This window comes from Aquarana catesbeiana, linkage group LG05 (genome assembly GCF_042186555.1).
Source record: "Aquarana catesbeiana isolate 2022-GZ linkage group LG05, ASM4218655v1, whole genome shotgun sequence".
NCBI lineage: Eukaryota > Metazoa > Chordata > Amphibia > Anura > Ranidae > Aquarana > Aquarana catesbeiana.
Window position 1 is genome coordinate 296,061,911 of NC_133328.1, and position 21,244 is coordinate 296,083,154.

The 21,244-nt window shown below is 40.2% G+C and overlaps 1 protein-coding gene across 3 annotated transcripts in view; it reads right to left on the bottom strand.

The window, feature by feature from the left end:
* EPB41L4B (erythrocyte membrane protein band 4.1 like 4B) overlaps positions 1-21,244 on the bottom strand; it is a 910,607-nt gene that overhangs the window by 471,130 nt on the left and 418,233 nt on the right. Inside the window, exon 16 of one of the 3 annotated variants that reach the window (XM_073630790.1) lies at positions 17,367-19,442. The exons of the other annotated variants lie outside the window; for them this stretch is intronic. Within the exon in view, the coding sequence (XP_073486891.1) occupies positions 19,298-19,442 (145 nt within the window). The 3' untranslated portion in view covers positions 17,367-19,297. Of the gene's footprint in view, positions 1-17,366; positions 19,443-21,244 lie in introns of those variants that run through there. 3 annotated transcript variants of the gene reach the window in all.

The following is a 21,244-nucleotide window of genomic DNA, read 5'->3' on the forward strand; positions in this document are numbered from 1 at the left end:
CCCTGCTGTAGCTAATTGGATCGTGCTTTGCTGGGGGTTTTCGCCTTCCTCTGGATCAACTGTGGGTATAGGAATGGGTATATGGGATGGTTTAATATATATATTTTTTTTTTTTATGGTTGAACTAGATGGACTTGTGTCTTTTTTCAACCTATATAACTATGTTACATTGACTCCACCCACCCGTCCTTCCAGGTGACAGCTCAGGGAAGCGTTTCTTTAGGATTCCAAAATTAGAAAGGAAAGAGAAAAAATGTTGCTGAATTCTTTTCAGCAAATGTCAGATTGGTTGCAAATCTGTTATCAGTATGGAAAGCTCATAAGTGTATGCTTCAAGGCACCTTAATCAAGCGATTGATGCCAGGCTGAAAAGGGGCAGGAAGCAAAAAATAGATTCCTTACTCATGTGGGTGCGAGCCTTGGAATTATCTCAAAAGAAATCTATGGCGCTTTCCACCCTTTTGAAAAGCCATGGAGGACTTGAACAGTTTACTGTTCCAGAATACTAAACAGAAACTAGCACGGGGTAGGACTACTATGTACAAGTTCTTGAACAAATCAGGTACATTATTAGCCTTCAGGAACCGTGCACTAAATCGGCAATCTCACGCTTAATCAAATTTGGATACAAACTGACCACTTTGCAATGGAAGTGGAATTCAGGTATTTACATATAGCCCTTTACAACTTAGACCTGAACTTGAACCTAACCAACCTTAAACCTATCGAACATATGCTACAGGATGCATTATCTTACATTTGGGACTCAGGCATGCCTATCTTGCCAGCTTCGGAATCCCTCCAGCCCCCCCCCCCCCCTTAGTGAGAAGGAATTAGGAAAGGTTATTGCCCATATTAAACCTAGAGATGCCCCTAGTTCACACTTTTTTATTCTGACATATTACAAGACTTTTCTCTACCAACTGGCCCCACATTTTCTAACCGCATACAACTCTCTACTCTGAGACTGAACCATGCCTTCAGACTCACTTAGGACCTATATATCCCTTGTACATAAAAAAGACAAGGATATGGCCCAATGTGGTAGCTACAGGACCATTGCTTTGCTAAATGTTGATCTTAAATTATTTTCTAAAATACTGGCAAATAGGCTCCTGCCACATCTACATCATCTTACCCATGCAGACCAGGTAGGGGTTTTCCCCGTGTGAAGCAAAAGACACCACCAGAGGTCTGAACTTAAATCTACTCAGCCAGATCCTCTCAACCTTCCCCATTATTGTTTTCAATGGACATAATAAAAGCTGTTTATAGGGTGGACTGACAATTCATGCTGGCCACCCTTCACCAAATGGATCTCCTCGCTGTACTCCACTCCATCTGCTGTGTTAAATGTGAATGAATACAGATTGTATTTCTTCTCCACTAAGAAATCATTCAAGACAGGAATCCCCCTATCCCAAGTAATTTTTATCCTTACCCTCAAGCCCCTTCTCTGTACAGTCCAGGCAAAAGCAAACATTAAGGGCTGCCCCAAACAATTGGGAACCCATGAAATTGCAGCATTTGTGGATGACCTGATCTTTTTCATAGCAGATCCACGTCACATTCCTTGTCTCAAATTTTTTAAATGAATCTCTCCTCATCAGCCGCCCTCAGCATCTTGGTCCTTCTTTTAGAGGTCCATGTCTTCTAAATGCAGTTCCCTTTTTGCTGGGTTGATCATCATCTGCGATATTTAGGAACTAACATAACTAAAGACTGAGAGGAACTCTATGGGGTTGATTTTCTAAAACTGGGGAGTGTAAAATCTGGTTCAGCTCTGCCTAGAAACGAACCAATGTCCTGGTGTTTTTGTCAAAGCCTAATTAAACACAGTAGAAGCTGATTGGCTACCAGGCACAGCTGCACCAGACCTTTTACTCCCCAGTATTAGTAAATCAACACCTATCTATCTGTGTCTAATTTCACCCCCCTGCTAAAATAAACAAGGTCTCAAACATTGGTATTCGCTTATGTTAAAAATGGTTCTATTTTAAGCCCTGCCATTTGAGATCTCAATGGCCTTTCTGATTTATATCACTTGGTCTCCCCCCTGACCAGACTACTGGACTGGTTTTGGCACGGAAAAGCAAAACAATGGGTCGCCATGGCTTTACGTTCCACTGCCTTCTGATCTGCTTAGACACCCCACTATAGGTACAATGGTTAAAATAGCAAGGGCAATATTTTGATCCTCCACATCTCACCCCAGTTATTAGAAACCCTGACTTCTTACCTGGCTTCACTAATAAGAACTTTAGGCAACTTTCATCTAGTGCTTAGGTTCACTTTATAGACTTTGTGTCTTAAATTTCAATCCCCAATGTCACCAACTTGACTGATACCTTGCTGGATACATGAAGTTTCAGCTGCAACACTTTTTGCTCTTGCTATCCAGAGAGTATGGCATTTGTCATTCGTTGACAGCTTTTGAATCCATCTGTTGATCTAGAACAGTGTTTCTCAACTCCAGTCCTCAAGGCCCCCCAAAAGGTCATGTTTTTCAGGCTTGCCATTATTTTTCACAGGTAATTTGATCAGTTTCACTGCCTTACTAATTGCTACAGCCGTATCATCTGAGGGGAATCCTGGAAACATGACTTGCTGGGGCGCCTTGAGGACTGGAGTTGAGAAACAATGATCTAGACAGCAGACTTGTCATACACTCTTTCCTGTACTATCAACTGGTAACACCGGATACAGATTATTTGCCTTGTTTTCTCCAAAAATGGGAGTCAGTTTTTACCTTTCTTTGTTTTATAGGTGGCCCTAATGGGTCATTTGGTACAGGTTTCTCCAACTAATTGCATTCTGAAATTCTCACAATGGCTGTTTTTATTGTTTTTGAAAATGTATCTTAGTGCTACCTATAGTCTATGCAATTCTCTATTCACTTTGTGTCAACTGTTAAGGTAAGGCACTGAATAAACAATATAAGGAAAAATTTAGAGCATAGAAACTACTCCATATGGAAGAAAAGTTCCATCACCTAGAGACACTAGAAAAAGCAAAAACAAAACTGAGGTCTCAGGGAATTGGGGGCTTGTTCAAAAGCTTTTACAATGTACAATAACCACAAAGTGCTTTGCTTACTAAAATACTGAGGACTCCCAGAGTAACACAGGAACAGGTTGTAGGGCTGTCGGGAGCATGTCTGAAAATGTCCAATTATGTGAAGGTAGTAGCCTATAACTCAAAGTCTATGAATATCCATCCAGCTTTTGCTTTGTACTGTATGATTAATATACTTTTTTTTTTGTCAAATTCTGTAGCCTTTTTCGCTATATATGGGGGGGGGGGGGGTTATCAAACACAGTCAAAAGAAAGTGCTGTTAATAAGATATACATGTATATAATGACCAAGTAGTTGTCAAACTATCACAGCACTGGGGGCAAACAAAAATGTTCCCTTGTAGTGGGGCTGCTCACTGCAAAACAGGATTTTTTTTTTACTTGCCCTCACTGTAAAATACTTAAGAACACAGTGGAAAACTTGAATATTTGACTCTTTGGTTATAACATGAGCTTAACAAACAGCAAGGACTAGGGAAAGCAACTTAGACCCACATATCTTTGGAGTGTGGGAGAGACAGGATACCCAGAAGAAAGCCACATAGGCACAGGGAGAACATGCCAACTTCATGCACCAAGTTTTGACTTGGAGCACGAGACCTGAGGGAGCAAAAGGGAATCTTCCTAGACAAAAGGAGCAGAAGACCTACTTGCAGGAGCACAATCCACCTTTTTTTTTGGGGGGGGGGGGGCAATTTCCTTGATGACAAGTGTCATTTGGTGCTATTTGATCACCTCTGTGATTTTTATTTTTTGCACTATAAACAGAGCGCCAAATTTGAAAAAAAAAAAAAAGTTTACTTTTTGCTATAATACATATCCAAAAAAAATATATATATAAAAAAAAAAAAAAAATTTATTCATCAGTTTAGGCCGATATATATCCTTCTACATATTTTTGGTAAAAAAGAAAAAAAAAATCACAACAGGAGTATATTGATTGGTTTGCGCAAAAGTTATTGCGTCTACTAAATAGGGGATAGATTTAGGGAATTTTATTTATTTTTACTACTAATGGCAGCGATCTGTGATTTTTAGCAGGACCGTGACATTGTGGCACCAAATCTGACCCCAAATGACACTTTTGGGGACCAGTAACATTATTACATAGATCAGTGCTAAAATAATGCACTGATCAATGTAAAAATTACACTGGCAGGGAAGGGGTACACTAGGGGGCAATCAAGGGGTTAAGTGTGCTCCTTGTGTGTGTTCTAACAATAGGGGGGGTGGGCTACCAGTGACATGGCATATCACTGTCCCGATCACTTTGAACAATAGATCATTGACATGTCACTAGGCAGAACAGGGAAATGCCTTGTTTATAGCGGCATTTCCCTGTTCTGTCATTGGCTGAGACAGCAGTGGGAGGCATCACAGGAAAGAGCGGGGGGGTGGGGGGTGGGCCTGAACCGCAGCTCTGTGTGCCTTATGGACGCATGGAGCGGGGCTCGGGAGCGAGCACTTTTTTTAAGCTGAATCTTTAAATTTTACTTTAAGTAAACAAAGGGGACAGGACCACCCGATGATATCATGTCCAGGTGACCCCTCCCCTATGACACTATTGACCCTGCCCCCTTGTTTACCTAAGCAGAGGGAACCAAGCGATGGAGCCTTCCTGTCTACAGGCTTTTTTTTTGTTTTCGTGCAGGCTGCAATTGTTCCGATTAACAATGAATTACATCGAGGGAGAATATTTTTTTTAAATAAAGGACTTGTTAAAAGTTTTAAGATGTTTATTTCTAATTGTTTTTGGATGAATAAATAGGAGTACTATGTATGTATCCCTTACTTAAACACATGAGGGCGGGATCTTGGGGTCCCACGGTTTCGGGGAACAGGCCCTTGTCTGCATCAACATGAGGACAAAGTGCTTTAGCAAGGGTGATACTCTCCCCCCAATATGCTTGGAGCATGTGGCCTAGTATGGTTTAGGTGGCAGGGGGGCACTCTTGCCCCTTTTCTTCACTGGCTTGCTGGGCTGTATGCTCAGATAAGGGTCTGGTATGGATTTTTGGGAGTAGATCTCATGCCATTTTGATTTTGGGGTGAAGTCCCCCCCCCAAAAAAACCCATACCAGACCCCAAGGGCTTGGTATGGATTGGGTGGTGGTGGTGGTGGGGGGGGAACGACACTGCACACCTTTTTAAAAAAAAATGGTTGACATCTTTTTGATTGATTGCCCGCTGACAGCAGGAGTCACTGGTTAAGGAAGCCGGCGGGTGCTTTTGCTCATCTTGGGACCGGTGGCCTCCACAGGTGCAGGGTTTCACTGCACCCAGGCCCCAAAGGGTAGGGGGCCCACTGTGCTCTGACCCACTCTGCACCCTTGGATGATCCGTCCCTAGTTGACAGTCGAGGGTGATTGGTGTGGCAGTGGGGGCAGTTATAAGCACCGATCTCCCTGTATGGCTTTCAATGAAGCAACTGAAAGACGCTTCTCCTCTTCGCTCTCCCGTGGCTTTCAGCTGCTTCATTGAAAGCCGTACAGGGAGATAAGTGCTTATAACTGCCGTACTGATCACCTCCAACTGTCCCGTGTGCGCTCCTCAGACCCTCCTCATCCCTCTGTCAGGAAGGAGAGCGGAGGAAGGGGCTAGTAAATATGTCATTTACTGTCCCCTTCCTGTTCTGAATGAGCAGAGTCAGTGATCACTGACACTGTCCATTCATAACTGAAGCATCGTAAACTGTGTTTAATCTGCTTCAGTTTATGAACAGGAGCCTCTGTCTCCTATCAATTCATCTTCAGTGAAGCTGAAAGACTGAGGAATACCTATCCTCTGTCACTTTCTCTGTCTCAAAGGGGAGAGGTCAGGGATATTAAAAAAAAAAAAACTTACCGAAACCATCCTAAACCCCCCTACCCCCCCTTCAAAAAGAAAAAAAAATGCATTATGAAAAAAAAATTACCTTAAAATAAAAAACTACTGATATTATCCACTGCTCTACTGCCACCAGCCACTGTCCTACCGACACGATTCACCACCCCAACCCTCTCCCCCTCAAAAAGCATTAGCAAAAAAAAACAAAAACCCCAACATAAAAACATTAACTGACACCATTCGCTGCCCTACTGACACAGTCCAACTATCCACTGCCCAACCCCAAATCAATGTAAAAAAAAAAAAAGAAAAAAAGAAAAAAAATTATAAAACAAATAAAATTGTAAAAAGTAATAAAAAAAAAATTCTGACACCACCCACTGCTCTACTGACACTACCCACTGCACCCCCTTCCTCAAATCACTGTTGAAAAAAAATACAAAAATTGCAAAAAAAAAAAATAAAAAATTCTGACACTGTATTGCTCTACTTACACCATCCACTGGCCCCCAAAAAGAATGTTGTAAACAATACTAAAAAGTGAAACTGTAAAAAAATAAGAAAAATTGTAAAAAAAATAAATAAAAATGTAAATAAAAATGAATAAAAATTAAGAACTACTGACATCATCCTGCACATACTACTCACTGCCGTACACTCCGCACTCCTCATCTGCAGGTTACCCACTGCCATACACCCCGCACTACTGTCCTGAACTTATAACCCGCCGCCATACACTCTGCACTCTTCTCCTGCACATACCACCCACTGCCATACACTCCGTACTGTACTTCACTGTACATTCCCTATTTAACATTACCACATTCTGCACTTTGTAAGTCATCTCAGACTCTAACCACACCCCCTTTAAGCAATGCCCAATATTTAACGCAATTTAAACCACGCCTACACTTTGTGTGCCACTTTTTTTTTATCGATGCCTTTTGACCTTGCACATGGGCCCACTGATTTCATGATACGCCCTTGCATGGGACAAAAAAAAAAAAAAAATCAGTAAAACCATTTTTTATTTCTATAGGCTCTATGCTTTCAGAAAATATATGGTTTTGGGGCAGGGTGTATTTTAGTGTGTAAAGTGCGTAAAAGTAAAAATTTAACTGAAAAAGTATTGTGTTGTTGTAATGGACCAGGAAGAGAATGTAATGAAATCAGTAATTTATTTTTCATGAAAATGAGAACGAAAAGTACAATCATTTTATTGCCACAACATAAAGTACAGTGCCTTACAAAAGTATTCACCCCCCCCCCCCCCCCCTTGGCTTCTTACCTATTTTGTTACATTGCAGCCTTTAGTTCAATGTTTTTTTAATCTGAATTATATATGATGGATCAGAACACAATAGTCCAAGTTGGTGAAGTAAAATTAGAAAACTATATACATAAAACATTTTTTCAGAAATAAAAAACTGATAATTTGCATGTGCGTATGTATTCACCCCCTTTGTTATGAAGCCCATAAAAAGCTCTGGTGCAACCATACCTTCAGAAGTCACATATTTAGTAAAATGATGTCCACCTGTGTGCAATCTAAGTGTCACATGATCTGTCATTACATATACACACCTTTTTGAAAGCAGTCGAGACTGGTCAGAGTTGAGGGAAAGATGGATGGTGCTAAATACAGCGATATTCTTGAGCAAAACCTGTACCACTCTGTGTGTGATTTGAGGCTAGGACAGAGGTTCACCTTCCAGCAGGACAATGACCCCAAACACACTGCTAAAGCAACACTTGAGTGATTTAAGGGGAAACATGTAAATGTGTTGGAATGGCCTAGTCAAAGCCCAGACCTCAATCCAATAGAAAATCTGTGGTCAGACTTAAAGATTGCTGTTCACAAGCGCAAACAATTCAACTAGAAGGAGCTGGAGAAGTTTTGCAAGGAGGAATGGGCAAAAATCCCAATGGTAAGATGTGGCAAGCTCATATAGACTCATCTGGAGCTGTGATAGCTGCAAAATGTGGCTCTACAAAGTATTGACTTTAGGGGGTGAATAGTTATGCAGATTTACTTTTTCTGTTATTTTGTCCTATTTGTTGTTTGTTTCACAATAAAAAAATAAATAAAAAAAACATCTTTAACGTTGTGGGCATGTTCTGTAAATTAAATGATGCAAATCCTCAAACAATCCATGTTAATTCCAGGTTGTGAGGCAACAAAACACGAAAAAAGGGGGGTCAATGCTTTTGCAAGGCACTGTAGTGAACAATTGCCATAAACATCAGTAAATTGCTAAGCGAAGGTGGTATAAATTAGCCAAATGACGTATATGTAAAAAAAGGCACACTTCTGGATCTATGACTGATATAGCACCATCTAATACAGTACACTTGTACATTTAAGAGTGAGGATACAGGAAAAAGCTAAATATGATGACTAAACTCACAAACGCGCACACACACAATGAAAAAAAATAATATCTGGTTTTTAAAAGCTTCATTTTATTTGTACCTAGCACATACAATGAAGATTCACATAAATGTTTATGATGTGTGTACACGATATATCCATATATACATATACACAGACTACTAAACCATTTTTAAAATGAAGGGACAGTGGCACCTCTGTTGGCAGAAATCTTTTGCTTTTTATCCAATGTCAGTATTGAAGACAAGGTTAAATCACTGCTGTCCAGGTTTATCAAAGCCCAGAGAGAACACAATTACAGAAATGCAGGTTGTAAAATACTGCAAGAATGTTTGTACAAGATTTACTGTATTTCTTCATTAACACAGTGTATATTTGTACTTTTACTGCCCAATAATGTGTATTACTGTATGTTGCTCAAAAGACTATTTTAAAATCTGCTGCAGTGATAAAAAAGTATTAGCATTCATTACAGCTTGAACAGAACTTTAAAAATATAGCAAATAAAAATTATTATACCACGTGCAGGTACTGTGTTATCATTTATGGTTATTTACAAATAACCTTTCCTTTTCATGCTGCAGAGCAAACATTCAATTCAATATGGCGACCTGGAGGCGTTCTGCACACAACTGGGAATACAGAATGCCTCCAGAAATGCCATTTCCTGCAGGGGGGGGGGGGGGGGGGGACGACACTGCACTAAGATAGAAGGCAGGTTGTAGACCTCATCTGCAAATATATTTTTTGGTGGGATACTCCCTAAAGGTTAATCACTTCTAAAAGGTAGACACTGCAAACTTTTCTCTTCAAAACATAGAAAGTTTACCTGCTGATTAAAATGAATTAGTCGTTACTATTCCGAATTAGGATCCAAAGCAAATAGTGGAGCCAGTTGGTTTTGTTCAGAGCACAAACATGTAGAAATCTGCAACAGAGTTTGTTACAATCCTTGTACATTGATTACCCAAAGAAGATTGTGTTTTCCTCTCTCAACAAAAAGTAGAGCTACCTGTTAAAGTTTATTATGAGAGAAAAAAAAGTGATTATATATATATATATATATATATATATATATATATATATATATATATATATATATATATATACATACATATACATACACACACACACACACTTGTCTAGCTTAACCCCTTCATGCGGACAGTACGCATATATGCAGCCCCACTGGACTGGGCTTTTTTTCCGTGGTGCCGCATATATGCGTATCTGTCTTTGTGCTGGGGAGCACGCCAAGCAGCTCTCTCCCAGCACAGAGACTGGATCTGACCAGGAACCCCCGGGTCCTGTACTAACAATCGGGACCCAGAACTCCTGGTTCCAGATTACCTGATTGCTGTGACAGTCTCTGATTGGTCACATTGATCAGTCAGTGTGAAGCTTGCCCCTTTTTCTCTCTCTGTGAATGGAGTGGAAAGATACATTGCAGTGCATCCCTCTCTTCTTGCAGAGAGAGATGAACAGTGTGTAAAAACAAAAACAAACAAAAAACAATAATAAACAAAAACACCTAGATCAAGGTTTGATCTAGGTCAGTGCCAGGGTTAGTGTTTGGCTCAAGGGTCAAAGGTCATGGTCAGTGTTTTAGGTAGGATAAATAAAAGCAAAACGCATTGTTTCTGGGCCCTACTACGAGTACAAACTACAAATTACATACACATATGTGGTATCACTGCGATCTTCAGGAGCAGGATCATTTATTTTAAGTTGTTCTTTGGTGGTTGATTATGGTAATAACAAGAAATGCACAGCTAAAAAAAAAAAAAACTTTCACTTGGTACCATTTAATTGTGTGAAGATGCGCTGACTATGTGAAAATGAGAACAAAATAATACAATAAAACATTAAACCTGTGCAAATATATGTGTATATAAAATGTACTAAAAATACTCAATGAATATTGAGTTCTAAATGTGAGCACAATAAAAAGTGAAAACCACCCCAATTAAAAAACAAGTGTGTGATCTTGATTAAATAAAAAAATATAGGTATATACAGCAGTGGCGGCTGGTGCTCCAAATTATTGGGGGTGGGGGGGCTGGGGGGGGCGCAAACAAACTGAAAAATACTGAACCCCTCCCCATCAATTGCAGCCTCACTGTGCCCATCATATGCACCCACTTGTGCCCATCATATGCAGCCATTGTGCCCGTCAAATGCAAACACTTGTGTCCATCATATGCAGACACTTGTGCCCATCATATGCAGACACTTGTTCCCATCATATGCAGACACTTGTGCTCATCATATGCAGCCTCTTGTGCCCATGAATTGCTCCCACTGTGCCCCAAACGCAGCTACTGTGCCATATCAAATGCTGCCAGTGTGCCCCTGCACTTACCTGTCTAGGTGGGACAGCTCCTCGATGTCTTCTCCTGTCCTCTGCTATGATTGGACGCATGGCATCCAGTCACAGCACCTGTCATTTCAGCCAATCAGGTGACGGGTAACAGATTCGAGCACCTGATTGGCGGAGTGGCAGTTTAGTGTTAGAAAAGCGAATGAATATTCGCTGTCCTAACACAGTTGAGGGCGCTCACAGGGCGCCCTTTTTTGATGCCTATTAGAGCCTATGGCTCTAATCAGGTGCTTCAAAACCACTCCCCACCGCTGTAATTCAGGCACCGTGCGCCGAAAAAGTGGCCAAGTGCCTGAATAGGGGGTGGCAGCGACAACCATAGATAAGATTCAGGCAATGCCTGAATCTATCTATTGGTAATAGAGGGGGTGGCAGGTGAGAGGGGGCGGCACCCGTGTGCCCTTATGGGCGCACCGCCACTGCACTGATATACAGTCTCTAGCGCCTGTAACAAACACAATAAATAAGTGAAAAACTATACTGTTTGTAACAGCGTGTGTGTGGTCTTAAATTAAAAATGACCGGTGACAAATGCCAAGTTTACACAGTCTCTCTCAGGTTCTAGAAAGTTGATAGAGATCAAATCGAATTCAACAGCGTAAATTGGCTGAATTGTGTATAAAAGTCTCTGAAGTCCCAAGTCAAACAGATGCCGATCCCAAAAGATATGGAACAACTCTCAGACTATGATATGAATACACCACCGTGCTCAAAAGTAATACAAATTGGCTGCTTACCAGACCCAAAAAGGTCACAGAGCGTGTATGCTGATCCACAGCTTGGGAATGCGTTCTGTCTGCCGAATGTTTACAATTTGTTTACAATTTAGTCAATTTACCCCTGTTGAATTCGATCTGGTCTTCATCGACTTTCTAGAACCTGAGAGAGACTGTGTAAACTTTCATTTGTCACTGGTCATATTTAAGATCACACACATGCTGTTACAAACAGTATAGGTTTTCACTTATTTATTGTGTTTTTTACAGGCACAAGAGACTGTGTATAGCTCTATTTTGTTATGTAATCAAGAAATTGCAGTTGTTTTCACTTTCTATTGTGTTCACATTAGACTTTATATATATTTAATATTCATTGAGCATTTTTAGTAAATTTTAAGTGCACATATATTTGCACAGGTTTAATGTTTTATTGTAGAATTAGTTTTTTCCTCATTTTCACAGAGTTAGCTCATCTTTACACAATTACCCTAAGACCCCTTTCACACTGGGGCAATGGCTGCATTAGCGCTAAAGCGCAGCTCGTTTTAGTGGTGCTTTACCACTGTTTAAGCGGCACTTTTCAGTCGCTAGTGGGGCGCTTTTAACCCCAAAAAAGGGGTTAAAAACTCCTGTTTTGCACTGTTTTCAAAGCTCTTAAGGCACTTTAAAAGCATTACCTATTCATTCCAATGGGCAGAGGCATTTTGGGAGCAGTGTATACACTGCTCCCAAACCGCCCCAAAGATGCTTGCAGGACTTTTTTTTCCTGTCCCACAAGCACACCACCCCAGTGTGAAAAGGCACACTGGAATGAATTGGAGGCGGTTTTCAGGCGCTAAAGCGCCAGTGTGAAAGGGGTTTTATTCCTAGTGTTCCAGGAATTTCAGGTGCAGCAGACGATTAATCACATACATACATACATATTTGGTACCATTTACCACCAAATGAAAGCCCAATTTGTTAGGAAAAAAAGAAAGTATAATCCACCTGGATGCACAAAGTAGCTGTTACGATATGTATGTTTTTACTAACACATGTCAAAGTTGCAAAATTGGGCTTTGGCATTAATATTTGCTTTACCCATAGACACTGAGGGGTTAAAGAAGCACACTAAGAAACTGTGTAGGTTTTCATTACAGGCCTCCTAAAAATGCTTGTTATCTCCTTGCAATGGCTTACTTTCAATGACTGATCAGGAACATGCATATAGATCAGGAGTTCTGATTTATTTCATCACTTTACAAATTGCATACTTGTTACAGGTGAGTGACTCAAAAGTACCAAAGAAGTCAAAACACAACTGGCCAATTCTACTTTTTTAGGAGACAAGCTATAGCATCTCCCCTAGTTCCCGTAGTACATTTTGTTTAAGGCCGGGTTCACACCTATGCGAATTGGATGCGGCTTTCCCCGCATCCAATTTGCATATCAGGAGAATGTGACTGGCTCCCTATGGAGCCGGTTCACATATCTCCGTTGCAGCTGCGGAGCGCACTGCACAGAAACACTGTGCGTCTTTGGCTCAGTTTCCGGGCCGAATTCAGGCATAAATTCGTCCCCATTTGTCCTTGAAACGGGGAACAGGAACACACAGCGCTCCTGTGCGATCCGCAGCCAGTTCCAGTGTGAACCAGGCCTAAAGAGAATATATACAGAGACAAATATGTAGGCTGTCATAGCAGACCTCATTCTAAAAATGCTAGCTGCCTGTCTCAACATTTAGTCACAAATCCAGAACAAGGATGCAACAAGTGAAGTCAAACACCTGACCTGCATTCTTACCGATGCAAAGTACTGATGCCGAGGCATCTAGTATTTTCAGGAGGAGTTTGCAACAGCAGCTTAGATTTTCTTAGCACATCTGTTTATTCACCTAAAGTGAAGATTTTTAAAGTGGACCTACGCCCAGAGTAATTAGTTACATATTCGTATATATGAATTGCGAAGAAGTGGTCCTAAAGCTCCGTTCACATCTTGGCGTTCCAAATCGCAGGTGGAATTGCCGCAATTCTGCCCACGATTCAAAATGGCCATCCCCGTCACTTCCAATGGCCACCCAATTGTGGTAAAATCATGCAAACAGAATTGTGGAACGCCTTTCGCCCAAAAGAAGTACAAGAATTTTACCGCGATTGACGCCTGACAAATCACGGCCAAAATCAAGTCGCGATTGGGGTGTCATTGGAAGTGACGAGGACCGTACGGACATCCTGCGATTTGCCACTATTTAGAATCGCTTGCAGAATCTTGGTGGTTCCGCCCGCGATCCAGAACACAAAGATGTGAACGGAGCCTCAAGGCTGCTTTCACAATGAGGTGCTTTACAGGCGCTATAGCGCTAAAAATAGCACCTGCATAGCGCCTCTCCTATCACTTTAGTGTGAAAGCCTGAGTGCTTTCACACTGGAGTGGTGCGCTTGCAGGCCAGTAAAAAAAAGTCTTGCAAGCAGCATCTTTGCAGTTCTGTAGGAGCGGTGTATACACCGCTCCTAAAGCACCCCTGCCCATTGAAATCAATAGGCAGCGCTGCCGAACAGCGGGCAAAGTGCCGTTGCAGCGGCGCTTTTAACCCTTTTTAGGCTGCTAGCGGGGGTTAAAAGTGCCCCGCTAGCGGCCGAATAGCGACGCTTTACTGCCGACACCCCCAACGCCTCAGCATGAAAGCACACTAAGGCTCTATTCACACTTGTATGGCTCCAAAGTAGCTAGACTTTGGAGTGCAAACTTGATGCAAATTTGGATGGGTATGTTGCGTTATGAGTTTATGTGAAATCTCCATTAATAGCTGTAAAATATTGTAATTATAAATATATTTCATTTAGCTGGAATCTATGTAACAGAGCCACCAAAAAGGTTAGGCTAAGCAGACAAGACGGTGCCCAGGCTTTTATGTACAAACAATGGGTTCCAAACCCCATTGTGGTACAAAAACTCACGTCAAAGGACCCCATGCTGGGATATGCATTGGAGGGAGCCCAGCCCATAATCAATACCTAACTTCCTGGGGAAATTCAATTAAACCTCCCAGCCAGAATAGGCACAAGGATCTGCATAAAAGGGGGCCGACTTATGGAGTAAGCCCTCCAATCATGATCCAAGCCAGGCCAACCAATGAGACATCAACCTGGTTTGATATACAGACTATATAAATATAAAAAGTGCTGCGCAAATGAAAATCCTTAAACAAATATATAAAAAGTAGGAGTATAGTGGCAGGATAGGAGGACAGGAACCACCGGTGTCAGTATGGATATCTGGATGGTGACTTTATCCCTCCACCATTCTTAGATGGCCCCTCACCTCAGATATTCGACCTGAAACAGGTCACACCGCTTGTAAGATTGGATCAATCTGTATATTACTCCTTCACCTCCTTCAACTCACAGTACTCAGTAATTGGCAGATGATGAATATGTGAATAAAAAACAAACCATAGTGTTCTCCGTAGTTGATTTATTTTAAATGATAAAAAGCTAAAAATGACATTTGTAACACTCACAGAGTACCAGCACTCCGATCCGAGTGCCGGCCAGCAGGCTTGTGATCGTGTCTGTCGGATGACCGCGGCATTTTTAGCTTTTTATCATTTAAAATAAATATTTTATATATTTGTTTAAGGATTTTCATTTGCGCAGCACTTTTTATATTTATATATGCTTTTGAGGTATTTTTTTGAATTGACCTTAGTGCCTGCTTGCATTTATCTTGTCAAATCAGTCAGCGCTGAATTTAATTACATTATTGATATACAGACTAACAGTGAAGTAAAACGCTCTTTCTGATTGACCAGCAAGCTGAATGGACCTTTGGTAAGGATGGGTAATTATGGGAAAGGAATGCCATTTTACTTGTAACTAAATATGTGTGTAGATTACTGTATTAAGGAATATACTCTGTATTCCTTCATGTAAATATTTTATTTCAACCTAATATTTTCTTCCTTGATGTAAGGCTATACATATAACTGTGTATTAGCTAGACTTTCAACTGCTTCCTAATAAATATTATATTAGAACTTTCACTCTTGGTCAAAGAACTCTCATTTAACCCACATCATATCTATAAGATATGAAAAATCTTAAATATAGATTTTTCAGGGTAACAGATGGCGACCACGAAAGTAGAGTACAAGACTGAAAGTATTTAATATAATACCGAGATTTGTGTAATGCAGATTAAGGTTATTGGGGGGAATTTAAACTGAGTCAGTTTGTCCTGGAAGTTGGAGGTCACAACAAGTTTTATCTAGGGAAAAATATAGGTAAATGTATTTTATTTTATTTATTTCAGGTACTTATATAGCGCCATCAATTTACGCAGCGCTTTACATATACATTGCACATTCACATCAGTCCCTACCCTCAAGGAGCTTACAATCTAAGGTCCCTAACTCACATTCATACACACTAGGGACAATTTAGACAGGATCCAATTAACCTACCAGCATGTCTTGTTTTTTTAGTGGGTTTTAGATGAACTCTAAAAAGGAGGGAGGATACACCACATATTTTGTTTTGTTTAATATCCCGTAATTTTAATTGAAAAAGTTCTTTGGAAGTACCATTAATGTCATGGGGAGGAAGTAACTTGGCAGGAAAATTTTCTTTGTGCTCACCAAGCTTCATTTCTCTATCTAACCGGGGTTTGAGTGTGCTGTATGGTGAGTACAAACAGGTATGAGTTGGATGCGACTTTGGCTTTGACCAAAGATAATGGACAACTGTTGCGTGTAAAATGTTCAGGTACGACTTTCATGCAACTTTTGAGGGTTAACATTAAAGTCTATGGCCCTCAAGTTGCATGAAATTCAGACCAAAGTAGTGCATGAACTACTTTGAAGTTGTACATATATGAATGGTTATCATTGGAAAACATGGGGTACGACTTGTCATCCGACTTTGATGTGTAAAGTTGGAAGACATGTCGTACAAGTGTGATTGGACACTAAAAGAGATGTATGGGTTTAAACGGAAAAAAAATAAATAATACTCACCAAGGTGGAAGCATTATTAATCCCAGCTGCATCAGTCCCCCGCCAATTCTAAGACTGACTGTTAGTCACTGGCTCTCTGCTCTGCCCTTCCAGCGTTTACTGAAGCGCTGGGCTGTGGAGGGGCCTGTAGCAGCTGGTTCAGTCTCCCAGTGGCTCGCTAAGAGGCTGAGCCAGCTGTTGGTCCAGGCATCTAGGTGGATCTCCACTATTAAATGGGAATTGATCCAGAGTCTGGACCGGCTGAGCGACGTCAGTCGACAGTGGGCTTTAGCCTGCTGTCGGCAGAACGAACTGCACTCCTTTGATCCATAGGAGAAGTAGGGCCAAAAGAGCTTTGGCCCCACTTCTCCCTTAAAGTTCACAAGAGAAACACTGGTCCCACATATTTTCCTATTACTTTCCACTGAGTTTTGACAACCCCCTAACCCTCTGATGTAAACATACAGCAGGTGTTTCTAAGCTGTTGGAAGCCAACAAAAACCTGACTTTAGAGTCTTTGTAGTGCTTTTTGGGAATACAGGAGAATTATTTCACAATACAAGCGGCTAAAGAGGTAATAGCTTGTTTTAGAAAAAAATGTATTGCTTGTAAAAATGTAAATACTTAAATGACCTTATCAAAAAAGGCAATGGGCACTTTTCCCTCTGATGCGTCATTCCTTATTTTTCAAAGAAAGCAATCACTTCATTGCTACAGACGCTCTCATTTACAAATACAAGTTACCCAGTTGTTTTCTAGATCCTAAACTACAAAAGACTGGTTAGAGGGCACATGAGAATTAAGAAGTGTACAGCCAGCATTAGTTAACATGCTTCCTTCTGCAACACCTTCATGTTCTATCTTGGGTTTGACCAATGCATATCAGCGGTCTATTAATATCTAATTAACATATTAACTTTTAATCTCAGATTGACAACACTGTAGGTCTGAACAATAAAGAATGGTTGATGATATAAAGTTCATGTTAAAAAACACAGGATGTTAACAAAATTTATATATTTAGAAGAAAATAATAAAAGCAGACCAGTGCAATAAGGTGCAAACTCCATGTAAATATTCAGTAGTTACAACAGTAATGTACTTCCTATTTCTCTTCCTCCTAAAGAGGAGAGTGGAGGGCTTATTATACAGGCACAAGAGAAACTAACCAATATATACAAACATTGTCCAGTTACTAAGTTTTTGGTACATCCTAAATCACATACATTTACAATATGTTATCAAATATTGAAGGCATAAAAAACCTCAATAGGATTCTGCAGGAAAGGATAGAAAAATTACACTTAAAAAGGCACCCAATGCAAAATTCTGGTTGTTCCAGCAGCATGTGTTATTTAGATCACTTTCATAAAGCTTATTTGAGAATCATAAAAAAAAAAAGAAAAGAAAATTCAAGTGCTTTAAATGCCTCATTGGATATCCGTATGAAATATATTTTCATGCCACATGAATATAGGCCAGTCCATAATCCTTGTGACACATAAAACAAAGGACATCCCTTTAACACACTTAATTTTTGTACTGAATCTACCTTAACATGATCATTCAATAATAGACCCCAGGTACTGACAATTAAATAATCTAATCTATTGAATCCAATGTGCTAAATGTTTTCATATGTGACAGTAGGTGATTTAATGTGAAAAAAGTAATGTAAAACAAAAGTAATAAAAATGATGTATGGAGATCCAACTGATCCTATGTAAATCAATTAGAAGATATGTCATTTAAAAGGTGAAGAAAAAAACTAAAAGGTATTATTGTGGATAGTTTTACAATGCTCTTGTCAAGCCTGAGCTTTTTAAATGAGCTCAGAAAGAACTTACAAAAAAAAAAAAAACAACTTTATTTAACAATGAATATTACGTTTATCGGAGGGGGGAGAATTGTCTGCCCCAGAACCACTTTATTGGTTCTCAATAGATTCTTAACCTTATAAGTGAAGACTCAAACAAGTACTGTAGAAAGCTCCAATAATTGCTTTTTAACACAAAACACTAGAGAGGAAGTGTGGAGGCCACTGCTACCGATTCCTGAAAATGCTGGTTCCTGTTTTCTGTCAGTGAATTGTTGAAGCCGAATTGGAGCTTTCCTCCAAATTAAAACATGGTCTTAATGGTTTAAAAAAAACCATTACGGTGCCAACTGGGAGTCCATATTTAGCAACCTTTTTAAAAAGCTCCCTGCCTTTATCAGACATTTTAACTTAATGTAAAAAATATAGCAAAAGCAGAAAAAATGTGAAGCAAATGCAATAACACAGCAAGAAATAGAAAATCATTGTTTAAATGATTTGCCAGTACAGTGCACCTTGATAAGTTTTTCTTGGTAACTCCACCTTGTATTGCCCATATTCAATATGCCATATCACCTTACGTCACGCATTTCTTGATACATAAAACAGACACTGGCACTGGGAAAGAGCACTTTAAATTAAAGATTTGCAGCAATGAATAACCATCAAAAAAGCAGATTAAGTAATAACATTTGGAACAACAGATACAGATCACAATTGGGCAATTACTATATCACAGCTCTAAGAAGCAGTAAACCTTTTACAGCTCTTTAATTTAGTCCTACAATTACACAGATATCGCCTTAAAAATGTTAATGGATGCCCACTTTGTTTTGAACTGGAAAAATGCACCATTGTTCATACATCCATTCATTTTGCTTGAGAACAATGCTTACTTTTCTTTGTGTAGTTTTGATCACTACACAAATTGTATGGTGCAGGCAGTCAACAAACTATATGAGATATTTTGGTATCCAGGAAATCAGTCTTGATACTTTAAATGCCAGGCACTTGTTTTAACGACATGTGAATTCAGATGATTAACAGGTGAGACAGGTGAGTTCATGAATGCAATGGATATCTGGGATGGTTGTCTATGAGTTGTCAAAGATGGATGTCAAAGTGTTGTCATGAGTTTGTCTTGATACAGAATGCTTTGCATGCCTCCCAAATTCTTCTGGTTTTGATCCTGAATGTACCTTGTGTTTCTACCATCTCCAGAGCCGGCTTTCCATAATACCCTGTCGTCATGAGAAGATGGCCTGTGCCATTTGCACAGTGATTCGTTAGTGACAAATGAATTATTTACAATAAAAACATAAAACTTGAATGAATAATCAGCAACACCTTTCCAAGCAACTTGAAATCAAACAAAAAACAGGTGTAACACGTTTCTGCAATTTCCTTCTACTCTGCCATACATAGTCATGAAAATTGGCTCTAGCTGCAAAGGTAAAAAAAAAAGAAAAAAAAAAAAAACGAAGAACATAACATATGCAGAAGCATGAAAATGACAGTCAACTAATTTTATGCTTATCCGCAAGGTAAATGGTGATAAAATAGCCATTGACATTGAGCAGCTCTCATGGAAAAAAGTAAAGGATTAGTGCAGCTTTGCAGACACAAAATATATGCGTAAATGCTTACTTTGCCACATTTAATGACATGTAAATGTGTAAAGAAAACACAGCGAGTCCCTACATCTGTTAAAACAACTACAAAATGTTGCCAAGGGGCAAAAAAGTTTTTGCTAGCAGGCAGTCTTTTAATGATTTGCAAATCATGTTCTTGCCTGACAACAATTTAACTGCAACACGATTCGTGTGTACATTGTGAAAAGAACCTACAAATACAAATTATAAAAAGAAATTCAAGTTCTGTTCACCTAGGGAGAAACATTACAAGACTGCAGTGTGGTCAAACAAGTAAAAATTAGTATACACTCAGAATATGACAGTCTGACCACACACGAAGAAAGCATGTAACATAAATGAGCTTCAGGAGAAAAAAAAAAAAAGTTGCTATGATCCTAAACTTATATCATAAAGAATAGTTACATACTGTGTTGTCTATAGGGAATAATCAGCTTACTCCACATGCACTGATAGCTTACATCTTCTGCAGAGTTGCACACAGCAACTGATAACAAATTTTGACAGCTAAATTATGAGTAGATTATTTAAGGAGACCATCTCACCATCCCATACTAAGATAAGTACCTCAAATTAAAGTACTTACATAGGCATATGCTATACTGTATTTGAAAGTTCTATCCCCACCGTGCTGAAAACATACCTCTTATTTTAACTCTCTTGCTGTCAGTCACATATACCACATGTGATAGCATTATGAAGGTTATTTTAGGGTCACCCCTCTTTTGGTCCTACTTCTCTTGTGGGTCACAGGAGTGCACCCTGTTCTGCACTCCTGTGAAGCATTTTCAGCCGACAGAGGGCTAGAATTCACTGTCGGCTGACGTCACTCTGCCTGTCCAGGCTCTGGATCGATCCCACTTTTAATGACGGGATCAGGGCCGCCATCAGGGGGGGTACAGCCGATACACATGTACCGGGCCCGATCGCCTGGAGGGGCCCGGCGGCAACCAGGAAGCATGCAGGAGAGAGGAGCCGGAGGAGAAATAGTGCAGGAGAGGTGTCGTAGGCGAAGCACAGTAAGCTGGCAGGGCTGGGACTCGAGCGATGTTATGAGGGAGGGATTTAACAGCCTTTCAGTTGCTCATTGGCTGAGGGGGCAGGCTGCTCCTCCTCCTGCTGCCTCCTTAGTCAATAGGTACACAGGGTGAACTGTCCATCACTGCACAGCCTCGTGCTTCCAGTGTTGGTGGAAGGGACAGAATTCCTCTGAAAAGAAACTGCAGTTCCAGAGATCGAGGTGAGTAAAAAAAAAAAAAAGTGTTTTACTGAAGCTGCTAGAAGACATTGTATATGCAGAGCCTGTGCTCCCCTGTTAATATCAATCACTGTATTGCCAGCCCTATTGCTGTCCTTTTAGCAGAGTGAAAGTAACTTCACACATGTGCAGCATAGGTGTCAGCTTATGGGTG